Genomic DNA, 15,917 nt, shown 5'->3' with positions numbered 1-15,917 from the left:
TGACCAGATAACCAGCCCTGGTCTGGCTATACGCATGTGCCAGTGTCACTACTGTGCCTTTGTATAGAGCTTTGTATAGAGCTGGGTGTTATTATAAAGATGCAGATACACATCCAGTATTTCACTCAGGCTTCATTTATTCCATAACTTATCATCCAATATCACTAGCAGTCTTTTGACAAGCCACTAACTTTATTCACACTACATATTTTTTTTTTTATTCCTATTATTTAATCAGAAAGAAAAGATATACTAAGGTTTTGACGGACACTGCAAGGGCTAGTAATGGACACCAGTGTCAGTGTATAGACACCTTGCCTATCTCTGCATACAACTTTACCTGTGTACTTTCAATAAGCTGCAACATTTTTTTTAATGCACATTAAGATAACAATTTTTACATTGTGCTTTTTTATTCTACTCTGTTTCTCCTTGAGGTATAGGAATGTATGTTGCATCTCTTTGTGTGTTATTTAAGTAAAATTTACCTTTAGAGAATCCCTTTTAGGACCTTGCGCCACAGACAGATTTATTAGAGAATGTTGACTGAGCAGAGAGCTTTAAAAAAAAAAAAAGTGGTCCCTTTAACAGGAAAATTCACAGAATCTCTAAATGTGCTAATGCCTAAATTAAAAGGACGACTACACCTGAGTGCCAGACTTTAAAACAAAATACACACGACCGTTTATTAATTATTTAATATAATTAATTTGCTGATTTCAAAATTGTAACTAATTTCTATTATTCACCAGCTGAAAACTAATGATGGGAGTGAGTATCTGATCCACCATGATTCAGAGTCTATTGCAGCATCTTGGTTTTCAACAATAAAGTCTAGCATTGGCAGAAATGTAAGTGTTATATCAATTCTTTGTAATCTTAAGCAGTGAAACCATTCAAACAGTCTGTAAATATTACAGTATTTGTTTTGTTTTAGCCCAAAAAATGTTTGTATGAAACTTGTATATAACATGAGAACCCTTTTCATTTTCTTTAAGTCCACAGAAAATGTATATGAGGCTGAGACTTTCCCGGAAGTTGAATCAATTGAAAAGTTAGGAATAAAAGATGACAAGGAGAAAAGGTTGCAAGGTAAAAAATGAAAGGTTAACTGATTTTTACAGAATATGTAAAAAAATAACATTTCTTACACATGAGTATCTTTTAACATGTAGTGTTTGTTTTTACATGCTATATTAATTTCAACCAGTAGAATTGAGAAATGGGTTGTGCGCAAGTAAGCCTTGGTCTTTAGACAAACGTTAGTTTTAAATATTGCTCTTTTATGTATACACACACACAAAGAGGCCTATCTATCAAGCCGTCAACTGTGCTGCATTCGCTGGGACCAATACGCTTGCCTAACATCGTGGCCGCGGACCTGAATACACTCTCCTTATTTATAAAAAAAGCTGTCAAAAAGCTGCGCACCAAGTACGGGGTGATGAGCAGCGGACTGTTGTTCACCAACAGTCATCGATATGGCTGCTATTTGGCTTTTCCCCAACTTTATTTATAGCCTGTCACTAAACACCACCACTGTACTAAAATGTTTAACCCCTATCCCGCTGCTCCCGGACCCCGCCACAACTAAATAAAGTTATTACCCCTATCCCTCTTATAATAAATTTAAACTTACCTTTAGAATTAAAATAAACTATATTAAACTACTAATTAACCTACCCTAACTATTATCCTACAATTACATTAAACTATATTAAACTAATAATTAATCTACCCTAACTATTATACTACAATTACATTAAACTAACAATTAAATTAACTATATTACATATTTAAAAACCTAACCCTACTCAAGTTATTTAAATCTACTATAAAGAATTACTAAGTTACAAATAATAACAACTAAGTTACACAAAAAAAAAAAGATCAAATATTTAAACTAATTACACCTAATCTAATAGCCCAATCAAAATAAAGCCCCCCCAAAATAAAAAAACATCTAGCCTACAATAAACTACTAATGGCTCTTTAAAGGACGTTTTACGGGGCATTGCCCCAAAGAAATCAGCTATTTTACCTGTAAAAAAAATACAAACACCCCCCAACAGTAAAACCCACACAACCAGCCCCCCCAAATAAAAACCTATCTAAAAAACCTAAGCTCCCCATTTCCCTGAAAAGGGCATTTGTATGGGCATTGCCCTTAAAAGGGCATTTAGATCTTTTTCAGCCCAAAGTCCCTAACCTAAAAATAAAACCCACCCAATAAACCCTTAAAAAAACCTAACACTAACCCCCGAAGATCCACTTAACTTGCAAAAGTTGTCAGATAGTGCCGAATTTGTATTTGGAACATCGGTAATGACGTAAGCATTGATCTGTGTCGGCTTGAGACCGGCGGATCATATATTACGTCACAGATTTCAACTTTTGCCGGTCTGTAGGCTTTGATAAATAGGTCGGATCAAGCTCGCCACAATTAGGCTGCGGAATTCCAGCGTATTTGCAGTTGACGGCTTGATAAATATCCCTCAAAGTGTGACAAAGGTTTGCACCAAAAACAATTTATTAATTAAATTACAGCAAGACTAAAGTTCAGTAGAGCCTCCCTTCAACAGAGCACTAACTGTTGTGCTAAAGTATATACAGGGTATGCACAAAACATAACATTGTTACAAATCAAATGCAAATATACTCCACTTGGGAAAACTTTTGTTAAGTCACTGTATTGACTAGGGGCACTTAGTGCTGCCGCACACCCTCTTAGATAGTTCCCAAGTTCCACTTATTGCAAAGGACAGCTTTTTTATATGGCACATAGTGCAGCCACACGCTCTAGAATAAACGCTGTAAAGTGGGAAACAAGAAAAAAAATGTCCCAGTGTGCATCACATGCCAAGCGCTTACAGATCCATAGCAAAGTGGTAAGGCTTCCTGATACCTCACTGCAGAGGTCTAAATTCAAGGCCTCAGACAATGTTTGCTCTGGAGAGAAGCCGTGATTGGAGGAAGCTGGATTTGTCATTGGTGACGTATGAAGAGACTTGCGACGGGCGGGGGAAGCGCTGGAGCGGCTTCCAGAATAAAAGTGAAGTATTTTTACAAAAACAGTGAAATATAAACTTTGATGAATGAAAGTGCCCCTGTTTTTAATAGTATTTTCGAAAACAGGGCACTGGTTCATCAAAGTTTACCTTCACTTTAACATGCTGAATACCAATGACTGTCAAATCATCATATTTGCAATTATGCTTTTTAGCAAAATGTCTTTCTATGGGACTATCAAGGTTCACATTTTTAATATCGTACCTGTACTCTCTGACTCTCCGACATAGAACAGGGGTCAGGAGCAAAATAAAAGGTAGACCACCCCTGTGGTATTGAAGTTTATCCATTGTTTAATTTTAAATACATGATTCTCATCTGTATAAAAAAAAATCTTAGTTTTCATAATGTTACTGCAATATACACATCTACCACAGGGGTGGCTCCCCACGCTAGGCTGATTCGCTTTCTGTCAATTTTACTTAGGGGTACGTTTTTCATATTCACTATGTACCAAATAATCCGTAAGGCTCAGGGCCCTTCTGGCTGTAATTTAAGGAAAAAAGAACAGTCAGGAAGGTGACAGCATAAATCTAATATTTATTAGATAAGACAAATAACGGGCAAAGTTTCGGGATGTTATCCCTTATTCATGCCATCATTGGATGCCATCATTGGCATGAATAAGGGATAACATCCCGAAACGTTGCCCGTTATTTGTCTTATCTAATAAATATTAGATCTATGCTGTCACCTTCCTGACTGTTCTTTGTTATTCTATTGGACCTGTGAGCAGAGGTCCTGTTGGTGACGTGCATCTATCCCTGAGTGCTGACATCTTCATGTGCTGGAATTATTGTAATTTAAGGAAATTCAGGGATATTCCCATCCAAAGAGCGATCTGCCTGTAGGATGTTTCAGTTCTGCTGAAGAATTGACTTGATTCTTCCCCAGTGATTTTCATATCTGGTGATAACTTGCACTGTATTCTCATCAGCCCTAGGTTTTTGTTGGAACAGTAATTCCTGTCTGGAACTCATTATAGCCCTCGTCCACGCTTGTTTAATTTGTCCGTTTGAATACCCTCTTGCTTGGAACCTAGATGCCATGTCCTCTGCATGCCTCTCAAAAGCTGCTTCTTTTCTGGACATTGCTAGTTAATCCAACTTACTGCACTTTATGAACTGCTGGTGTGGTTTATTGGATACCCCGATGTGCGAGGTGAAATTACGGGCTGCGCAGGTTTCAGTGCTTGCGCTGAAGCCTGCGCCGCATATATAATCTTGCCCTTAGATTTCTTTATACAGCTGAAAATCATGTATTTAAAATTTAAACAATGGCTAAACTGCCATACCACAGGTGCGATCTACCTTTTATTCTGCTCCTGTCCCCTGTCGGTAAAACGACGAGGGAGTTAAAAGACAACACAGGTATAATATTAAAAATGTGAACCTTGATAGTCCCATAGGAAGACATTTTGCTGAAAAGCATAATTCCAAATATGATTATTTCACGGTCATTGGTATTGAGCATGTTAAGTCCAGAAGAAGGGGTGGGAACATAAATAAACTTTTGTTCCAAAAAGAGTAAAAAAAATGGATGTATGTTTTGAACACTTACACCAGCAGCTTAGGGTTTATTTTTATTTTACAGGCAAGTTTGTATTTATTTTAACTAGGTTGAATAGTTACTAAATAGTTATTAACTATTTACCTAGCTAACATAAATACAAATTTACCTGTAAAATAAAACCTAACCTAAGTTACAATAACACTACACTACAATTAAATACAATTAACTAAATTCGAAACAATTAGCTAAATTACAAAAAAAACAAGCACTAAATAACAGAAAATAAAAAACAAATTACAAGATTTTTAAACTAATTACACTTAATCTAATAGCCCTATCAAAATAAAAAAAAGCCCACCCAAAATAAAAAAAACCCTAGCCTAAACTACCAATAGCCCTTAAAAGGGCCTTTTGCGGGGCATTGATCCAAAAGAAATCCAGCTCTTTTACCTGTAAAAAAAAATAATACAAACAACCCCCCCAACAGTAAAACCCACCACCCAGACAACCAACCCCCCAAATAAAACCCTAACTAAAAAACCTAAGCTCCCCATTGCCCTGAAAAGGGCATTTGGATGGGCATTGCCCTTAAAAGGGCATTTAGCTCTATTGAGGCCCAAAGCCCTAACCTAAAAATAAAACCCACCCAATACACCCTTAAAATATCCTAACACTAACCCCCGAAGATTCACTTACCGGGAGAAGTCTTCATCCAAGCGGCAAGATATCCTCAATGAAGCCGGAAGAAGTGGTCCTCCAGATAGGCAGAAGTCTTTATCCATACGGCGCAGAGCGGCTCCATCTTCAAGACATCCGGCGCGGAGCATCCTCTTCTTCCAACGTCTTCTTGCTGAATGAAGGTTCCTTTAAATTACGTCATCCAAGATGGCGTCCCTTATATTCCGATTGGCTGATAGAATTCTATCAGCCAATCGGAATTAAGGTTGAAAAAATCCTATTGACTGTTTCAATCAGCCAATAGAATACGAGCTCAATCCTATTGGCTGATTGGATCAGCCAATAGGATTGAAGTTCAATCCTATTGGCTAATTGCGTCAGCCAATAGGATTTTTTTCAACCTTAATTCCGATTGGCTGATAGAATTCTATCAGCCAATCAGAATCTAAGGGACGCCATCTTGGATGACGTCATTTAAAGGAACCTTCATTCAGCAAGCAGACGTCGGAAGAAGAGGATGCTCCACGCCGTATGTCTTGAAGATGGAGCCGCTCCGCGCCGGATGAATGAAGATGGAAGATGCCGTCTGGATAAAGACTTCTGCCCATCTGGAGGACCACTTCTGCCGGCTTCATTGAGGACATCTTGCCGCTTGTATGAAGACTTCTCCCGGTAAGTGAATCTTCGGGGGTTAGTGTTAGGATTTTTTAAGGGTGTATTGGGTGGGTTTTAATTTTAAGTTAGGGCTTTGGGCTGCAATAGAGCTAAATGCCCTTTTAAGGGCAATGCCCATCCAAATGCCCTTTTCAGGGCAATGGGGAGCTTAGGTTTTTTTAGTTAGGGTTTTATTTGGGGGGGGGGGTTGGTTGTGTGGGTGGTGGATTTTAATGTTGGGGGGGTTGTTTGTATTTTTTTTTTACAGGTAAAAGAGCTGATTTCTTTGGGGCAATGCCACGCAAAAGGCCCTTTTAAGGGCTATTGGTAGTTTAGTTTAGGCTAGGATTTCTTTATTTTGGGTGGGCTTTTTTATTTTGATAGGGCTATTAGATTAGGTGTAATTAGTTTAAATATCTTGTAATTTGTTTTTTATTTTCTGTAATTTAGTGTTTTTTTTTGTAATTTAGCTAATTGTTTTGAATTTAGTTAATTGTATTTAATTTAGGGAATTTATTTAATTGTAGTGTTAGGTGTTATTGTACAGATAAATTTGTATTTATTTTAGCTAGGTAGTTAGTAAATAGTTAATAACTATTTAGTAACTATTCTACCTAGTTAAAATAAATACAAACTTGCCTGTAAAATAAAAATAAACCCTAAGCTAGCTACAATGTAACTATTAGTTATATTGTAGCTAGCTTAGGGTTTATTTTATAGGTAAGTATTTAGTTTTAAATAGGAATTATTTAGTTAATGATAGGAATTTTTATTTAGATTTATTTAAATTATATTTAAATTAGGGGGTGTTAGAGTTAGGCAGATTAGGGGTTAATATGTTTATTATAGTGGCGGCAACATTGGTGACGGCAGATTAGGGGTTAATAAGTGTAGGTAGGTTGCGGCAACATTGGGGTGGCAGATTAGGGGTTAATAACAACATGTAGGTGTCGGCGATGTTGTGGGCAGCAGATTAGGGGTTAATAAATATAATATAGGTGTCGGCAATGTTGGGGGCAGCAGATTAGGGGTTCATAAGTATAATGTAGGTGGCGGCGATGTCTGGAGCGGCAGATTAGGGGTTAATAAGAATAATGTAGGTGTCGTGATGTCGGGGCGGCAGATTAGGGGTTAATAAATGTAAGATTAGGGGTGTTTAGACTCGGGTTCATGTTAGGGTGTTAGGTGTAAACATAAAATGTGTTTCCCCATAGGAATCAATGGGGCTGCGTTACTGAACTTTACGCTGCTTTTTGAGACTTTTTCTCAGCCGGCTCTCCCCATTGATGTCTATGGGGAAATCGTGCATGAGCACCTACAACCAGCTCACCGCGGACATAAGCAGTGCTGGTATTGGAGTGCGGTATGGAGCACAATTTTGCTCTACGCTCACTTCTTGCCTTTTAACGCCGGGTTTAGAAAAACCTGTAATACCAGCACTGTAGGTAAGTGAGCGGTGACAATAATGTGCAAGTTAATACCGCACCCCTCTTACCGCAAAATTCGTAATCTAGCCATAAGTAAATAATTTGTTTCCAAAGGGCTATTTAAGCTCTAGCAATACATGACTGTGGCATCTGACAAAGCCCCCTAAGACAAACCCACAAGGGGAGAAATGCGTCATCAATTCTGCAGTGGAATCCCTAACTGTGTGCTGAACGGTCAGGTATGTACCGGGCTCCTCATTTCCTCGTGGAATCCTGTTAAAGTTTGCTTCATTGTGACGACGTGGTTCTGTATTACTAAAGCAAGCAGGAGGAGGGCTAAATCAATGCACAGGGAGTTGTGCTTCATACCATGTCCCATGATTTACAAGTTGCTAACGGCTAAAGAGATTCAGAGAGGGTGCCGTGAAATTAGACCTCTGCAGTGAGGTATCAGGAAGCCTTACCCCTTTGCTACGGATCCGTAAGCGCTTGGCATGTGATGCACACTGGGACATTTTGTTTCTTGTTTCCCCCTTTACAGCGTTTATTCTAGAGCGTGCGGCTGCACTGTGTGCTCTATAAGGAAGCTGTGATCTATCCTTTGCAATAAGTGAACTTGGGAACTTTCTAAGAGGGCGTGCGGCAGTTTTCCCTAGTGGAATATATTTACATTTGATCTGTAACAATGTTATGTTTTGTGCATACCCTGTATATACTTTAGCACAACAGTTAGTGCTCTGTTGAAGGGCTGCTCTACTGAACTTTAGTCTTGCGGCAGGGGCGTATTATGGCCTAGGCCAACAAGGCCGGTGGCTCTCTAAAAGCCAGCACACAGTACAGTGAGTGATAAAGTGCAGACCTTTACAGAGAAGACGAGGCACGTGCGCTGATAAAGGTCACTCTTCACAGGCAGTGCTCCTTTAAAATGTTGCTTCATTTAGAGACGCCGGTTTTGCAGTGGAAGCGTACTTGGTGAGAAACTTGCCCAGTATATGCTTACAAGGTGAGGCTGGAGGAGAAGGCCTTGTGCTGATATGCTGACTCCCCTTGTCAGCTGTGGTGGGTCTGCGAACGCAGTGCTTATTGCAGGTCTTAGTAACTAACAGACTGGATGCGTCTGTGCAGTGCTTAGATTAATTGTGATGTCTAATCATAAACACTCAGTGCTAATGTATGTTAGCTACTAATAGCTTTCTCTGCATTCATGAACCCACAGAGTAAATAGTAAATGGACACTTAAAAAGTTTTATTACTTGAATAATGGTATTTACTGTATGTTGTTGCATGTGAAAGGCAGTGATTGCTTCAAAGTGTATTCTTCTTTCCTTCCCTTCCTCTCTCCCTTCTTTCCGTTTTTCCCTCTCCCTTCTTTCACTCCTTTCTTTCCCTCCCCCTTTTTCCCCTCTCCCTCCCCACTTTTCTCTTCTATCTCTCTCTCCCCTTTTTCCTTTCACTCCCTTTTTCCCCTCTCCCTCCCCACTTTTCTCTTCTATCTCTCTCTCCCCTTTTTCCTTTCCCTCCCTTTTCTCCCCTCCCCTTCTTTTCTCTCCCTTCTCTCAGGGAGAAAACGGTATGAGATGCATGCAAGTCAACCCACCTGTATTACAGTGTTTTGCTAGCCCATTTTCTTTTGAATTGTTATGAACAAAAAAAAAAAAAAACATTTTACACACTGACCCAAACAATATTAAGGGAAAAAGAGGCCTAAAACCTTTAGGGGGGCAGCAGCATTTTGAGTGCCTAGGGCAGCACAAAACCTAAATTCGCCACTGTCTTACGGTAATTTTAATAAATTGTTTTTAGTGCAAACCTTTGTCACACTTTGGCTTTTGTGCTTTTTTTCTCATTAGCCCTTTTCTTTGGTCTGGTATATAAAAATAAATATATATATATATATATATATATATATATATGTATGTGTGTGTGTGTGTGTGTGTGTATATATATATATGTGTGTATGTATATATATATATATATATATATATATATATATATATATATATATATATATATATATATATTTATATATATATGTGTGTGTGTATGTGTGTATATATATATATATATATATATATATATATATATATATATATATATATATATATATATATATATATATATATACTATACTATGTTATACAAAAGTTTTAAAAATAATATAAAACAGTTTTATTGATTGCATGTATAAGCTATATTAGGACATGTCATTTTTACCTAAATGATATAAGATATTGTTGTTTACACCTGGTTCTGTCCCCTTCTCCAAACGTTTCATTTTAAAGATCCAAAATCTAAACTATTCTGAAATCCAAACCTTTTTTTGGTCCCAAGCAGTTTTGATAAAGGGTTTCCTACCTTTATCCTAATGTGGTCTTTTCTGATTGTAACTCTTTGAGGATATCTCATGAAGGCTTTAGACAGACTCCAGAGTGTATGCTTGACTACAGGTTTCAACACTTTAAAGGGACATAACATAGTGTTCTATAAATGCATAATTACAGAGTATGACAAATTAATAATATACCTGCAAAATTGGCTACAGCCAAAGCCTTAATTAACCCCTTCATTTATACCTTTGATTCTTTCCACTTTAACTCCCCCCAGAGCATTACCATATTTGGTATCTGCCATTTTAGCCGTTGCATTTGGCCGAAAGCATCCGTGTGCGTGCGCAGTGGTGGAGGTCACACACTGGATGGAAGCAGTGCACGTATACAATTTGCTTTGCTTAATTTCTAGTTAGAAGCTTGTACTGAGCATTTGAGTATCATCCCCAAGGTAATAAAGGCAGTAGTAGTCACCTTGACAACGAGCAAAGGGCTAGTGCCACAGGATCAATTTTTTAATTATAATTATATAATGCATATAATGAGGAATATAAAATTATTATATCATGCATTTTATAATGAATTAAATAACCAATTTAAGGCCAGATTATGAGTGGAGCGCAAACATTTTGCACTAGATCGATAAGGGTTTATCGCAGGTGTTTGCGCTCGTTGAGCTTGCCGCTCATATTATGAGTTGAAAGTAAATGTGATTGCTTGAGCGCAATCGCAATTTAGAATTTAATTATTACGAGAGAGAGAAAAAAAAGAGAATATAAATAAGAATAAAAAAAAAAATAGGGGGGCGTGTCTGGGCGTCGTCGTGAGAGGACGTGAAATTAGAGTCTGCTAGACTGAGAACAGAAATCCGCCAATTACTGTTGAAATTTGGCAGCAATCTGGTTAACCAAATTTACAGATAGCCTTTCAGAACTCTTCTGATTCAGGGGGATACCAAACTTTGGTGCCTATATGAAGTTTACACTCTAATCCAGACCGATGGGGCCTATGGCGGCGGCCTAACTCAGAGACCTCATCACCCTCCCCCAGTAATCTGGGTAAAATAGTAGAGTACCAACTATCTACTGATTGGCAGTGAGAATATCTTGTCAACGTCTAGGCATTTAACTCGCAACCTAACCTCTGATCGCTGTATATATATCTGGGAGTGGAGAGAGAAGTGAAGAATATTCACGTCGAACTGAGCACTTGTTACACGAAGATGGAGGCTGATGATATGTTTGACAGCTTGCATCGCCATTTGTCCTCTGCTGGGGATGGCATATCGGACGGGGACTGTCTGCCAATTTCTTGCTCTGGATGGTTACCAATAGCTTGTACAGGCGACTTGCTACAATGAGATTTCACTGACTTACCTGTTACCCGGTATCCCGATGAACCCAGTGTACATATGATTTGGGCCAAGGAATCTCACTTCCGAGAGGCCCTCTGTTTTGCTCCGGACAGTCAGATGGATGGGTGCTATGGGGAAGCTGCAACTACTCTGGTTCCTGTGGTGAGGCGGCTGATCGCTATTGGACCAGAGACTAGAGTCATAATGGATGTACAAGCAATGTGGCGCCCCATGTCTTTATCCTTACATACACAAGACAGAAAGTTTGTTCAGTCTGGATGGAGTGAAACTATAAGGGGGTTGAAAGTTACACCTAGTGCCAACTCACTGGTCCAGGGAACTGATCTTTTATGCTATGTTGGGTATATATCTGGAGGAAAAAAGAACTGATTGTCCCAATAATTGTTTCTACTAGCTTACCAGCAATAGGTGTTGGTTAGAATGTTTAGATATAAAATACTTGTGTACTGCTTCTTTTTATTTTTACTCCTAATTTGGGCACTGAAACGTTTTATATCATGCATATGTTAGCTCTTATACTGTATCCCAGTTCCATTTCATTTACAGTGCAATCATAAGGAGGATTTCTTTAGTTTGTAATGGGGATAATCTGTTTATGGTCACTTTGGTCAAGCAGGGTTTAAGTTCTAGATTATGCTCAGGTTTGATTTTGTTTTTAAGGTTTAGAAAAGTTGGGTACTTACTCATATATATATATATATATATATATATATATATATATATATATATATATATATATATATATATATATATATATATATATACTTATATTACAATTTTCCCTAGACTACCTGCTAGCAATTATGTTTACAATAGCATTGAGGTTTTTGCTTTATTTTAATTAATAAATACAAGGTCTATTGCGTTAGACTTAGATCTATATCCTGCAGTGATATTCTCATAAAGACCTAGTTGATGTTGCAGCAGGTATTCAGTGCCAGGACAATATTATTTATCTCTCAGATATCAGGTAGAAAATGTGTTAAGATAGTACACTACAAAACAGTTTGCAGGTTATTTCACTCCTTTCTTATAAATTCATGGAGTATGGAGTCTTATATGTAGTAGCCATAACCATACTTAGGTAAGCCCCCTATTTATTCAATAAGCAAACTCCTGTTATGGCCATAGTATCTTCAGCTATCTAGATGGTTATTTATTTTATCCCATGCATTTTTCCTATTGCTAAATGTTATATACCATAGACTACAAATGATATTATTAATATATGCCAATCAGGTTCTATATACTGCTTTAATAACTTTAAAGTATCATGAGCTTATCCTCTATAGAGAGAATGTTTAGCTTTATCATACATATCATTTCAACCAGCCTAAGGGCAGGTGCATATCATTCTAATTTACTTATTTTCAAGGTCCAAGCGTGACCGTTGGTAACATTAAGGCTCCTCTTTTTAACTATTTAGACTACATAGGTCCATAAGTGGCCGTGCGAAGGCTTGGAGGCGCAATCATTTTCTATAATATGTTTAAATATAGAAAAAAGAGGTAACATTATATTATGATCATTTTACTTTGTTTATGCATACAATTTGTGGGCTAGAGGCTTGAACGTAGAAATCTTTTATTGAATAGACATAGGGAAGAAAGGGTACTGTTATGCTCTTTTGATGTCTTTGTATTATTGTCATATGTATAAATGGTAACTTATGTTCAAAATGTTTTAGATTGTATGATTATAAAATACCTCAATAAAAAACTTTGATTAAAATATATATATAAATAAAACTGCTTTTGATTGAAAATAGGTGCGCCTTATGGAATATTTTGTCACTGTTAGCAGATCTGTTGTTATCAAGTACAGATGACCACTAATGTCTTGCTTAGAATGGCTATTATTGCATATATAATGTATGATTTCTTTGTGTCTAGCTTCACATAGTACCACCAGTATCAATTCTGATAGTGATAGGAATGTCCGAGCTAAACTCAAGAAGTTCTTGCAGAGACGGCCAACATTACAGTCTGTTCGAGACAAAGGTTATATTAAAGGTAAATGAAAACTCTAGAACACAGGCTTGAACTCCCTATGTTTGCACAAATGTGAATGTGATTTCTTTTGCTTCAGACCAAGTGTTTGGATGCCATTTACACCAGCTGTGCGAAGGAGAAAAGCAGAATGTACCGGCTTTTGTAACCAAGGCTATTGCCGCAGTGGAAAAGAGAGGTAATTATTCTGTATTTTAAGGTTTAATTTGACTTCTGATGCCCTCCACAGATCAACACTTACTGTAGTGCTTTTGCAATGTGCACACTTGACTGGAGATCAATACTAAAGCTTTGGTGCTGTACTCACTACAATTTGTGGCCCTACACAGATTGGCAGTTTTTAATTTTGACTCTCTTGTTTAATGTGTTTTCTTGTTACTTATTATTAAACTCAGCCTTACTGAGTGAATTAATGCATTTCTTACTACAGGGCCTCGTTTATGTGCAGTCAAAATTTACTGCCTGCAATTAATTCCTGCACAAGCATTTATGTACCTTCAAAAACTCTTCTAGAAAAGATAGATCTATGGTACTAAACAAAATGCTTGTTAAATTATAATAAACATGATCTCTTAAATCCCAAGTAAACGTTCTGTATGAATTCTGTTTAGAGAGAATGTGTCTTAAACTAGATCTGTTGCCTTGAGGATTATATTGCTGTTTGGTTAATCTTCAGGGTTCTATCCAAGTTAAAGGGAAGTGGATTAAAATGCAATGCTCTATCTGATTCTTCTTTTTTTTTTAATTTGATTTATTAAATTATTAGTACACATTCCATGTATAAGACCTAAAAACAATACATTACAATTTCAGGACAACACTACATATGTCAAGCTATCACATATCTCCTAAAAATACCTTATCGATATCAGCAGAAACAATTCAAATTTAATTCATGTCCCCAGTTGATATTAAATCTTATGCCACCCAAAAGAGGGTAAATATCTTGTTTCTGAATTGGAATTTTATAGAGTTTTAATTAATGTACCCCATTTTTTAACACATTTTTCTAACCTTAGATCTTTTTGTACATCAAATACTTCAATTATAAATTGTTGTTTCAAGGCTAGTTTGATTTCTCTAATACTCGGTGCACTAGGGGGAATCCAATCCTTAAAGGGACATGAAACCCAAAAAATGTCTTTCATGATTCAGATAGATAATACAATTTTAAACAACTTTCTAATTTACTTCTATGATCTAATCTGTTTTATTCTCTTGGTATCATTTGTTGAAGGAGCAGCAATGCACTATTGATTTCTAACTGAACACATAGGTGAGCCAATGACAATCAGTTTATATATGCAGCCACCAATCAACAGCTAGAACCTAGTTTCTCTGCTGCACATTAACTTGCCTAGATAAACATTTCAGCAAAGGATAACAAGAGAAAGAAGCACATTAAATAATAGAAGTAAATTGGAAAGTTGTTTGAAATTGTATTCTCTATCTGAATCATGAAAGAAAAAATGTGTGTTTCATGTCCCTTTAAGAATACATTTTCTCATCATTAATAATACCATTGCGAGGGTATTTTACTTCCTTACTCGTTTATCAAACAAATATATAGTATGTCTGAACTCAATTTGAAAACTTATATTTAACACTTTTGTTAGCCAAAAATTAATTTTTGCCCACAATTGGCTAATTTTTGGACAATCCCAAAGATAGTGTTTTAAACTTGGCTTTCTCCTTCTGCATTTGATGCATTCATTTTCTTTCATGTAATTGGCAAGAGTCCATGAGCTAGTGACATATGGGATATACAATCCTACCAGGAGGGGCAAAGTTTCCCAAACCTCAAAATGCCCATAAATACACCACACCCACAATTCAGTTTTACAAACTTTGCCTCCTATGGAGGTGGTGAAGTAAGTTTGTGATAAGATTTCTACGTTGATATGCGCTTCTCAGCATTGTTGAAGCCCGATTCCTCTCATAGTACAGTGAATGTCAGAGGGACGTGAAGGGAGTATCACCTATTGAATACGATAATTTCCCTAACGGGGGTCTATTTCATAGATTCTCTGTTATCGGTCGTAGAGATTCATCTCCTACCTCCCTTTTCAGATCGACGATATACTCTCAAATTTACCATTACCTCTACTAATAACTGTTTTAGTACTGGTTTGGCTATCTGTGGATGGGTGTCTTTGTTTAAGTATGTTTTCATTTACTTAAGACACTCTCTCAGCTATGGTTTGGCACTTTATGCAAATTATATAAAGTTCTAAATATATGTATATTTATATTTGCCATGAGTCAGGTTCATGTATTTCCTTCTGCAGACTGTCAGTTTCATATTTGGGAATATAAACACTTTAAGAAATGTATTTCTTACCTGGGGTTTAGTCTTTTTCAATTTGACTACTTTTTGCAATTGCGGGTGTTAGGCCCGCGGGTGTGTCAAATGTTAGACTTTATTACGTCATTTTTGGCGCAAACTTTTTTGGCGCGGAAAAATACGTTTTTGACGCAACTTCGTCATTTCCGGCGTCATACGTGACGCCGAGACCTTTCACACAGCGACGTCATTAGTGACGCAAGTGTGTCATTTCCGGTCATTTTTGGCGCCAAAAAAGTTTACGTTACGTTGTGCGTCATACTTGGCGCCAATTTTTTTTCATTATTTCAATACCCCATTGTTGTTTGCCTCCTGCTTTCTTTTCTATCAAGAGGCCTATGCTTTTGCATTTTTTCCCATTCCTGAAACTGTCATTTAAGGAAATAGATAATTTTGCTTTATATGTTGTTTTTTCTCTTACATTGAGCAAGATATCCCAATCTGCCTCTGAAGTTTCTGCTGGAACATTGCTGCTTGACATCGGTTCTACCAAAGCTAAGTGCATTTGTTGTAAAATTGTAG

General features: G+C 37.1%; 1 protein-coding gene across 3 annotated transcripts in view; it reads left to right on the top strand.

Annotated features, from left to right (window-relative positions):
- Window positions 1–15,917, top strand: part of ARHGAP27 (Rho GTPase activating protein 27) — a 244,516-nt gene that overhangs the window by 204,701 nt on the left and 23,898 nt on the right. For all 3 annotated transcript variants that reach the window (XM_053699608.1, XM_053699609.1, XM_053699610.1), the window contains 4 exons: window positions 753–851; window positions 999–1,092; window positions 12,935–13,054; window positions 13,131–13,229. In XM_053699608.1, the coding sequence (XP_053555583.1) occupies window positions 753–851; window positions 999–1,092; window positions 12,935–13,054; window positions 13,131–13,229 (412 nt within the window). The remainder of the gene's footprint in view (window positions 1–752; window positions 852–998; window positions 1,093–12,934; window positions 13,055–13,130; window positions 13,230–15,917) is intronic.

Source organism: Bombina bombina, chromosome 1 (assembly GCF_027579735.1).
Source record: "Bombina bombina isolate aBomBom1 chromosome 1, aBomBom1.pri, whole genome shotgun sequence".
NCBI lineage: Eukaryota > Metazoa > Chordata > Amphibia > Anura > Bombinatoridae > Bombina > Bombina bombina.
Note: the sequence above shows the minus strand (reverse complement) of the source record. Positions and strands in the feature narration are given on the sequence as shown.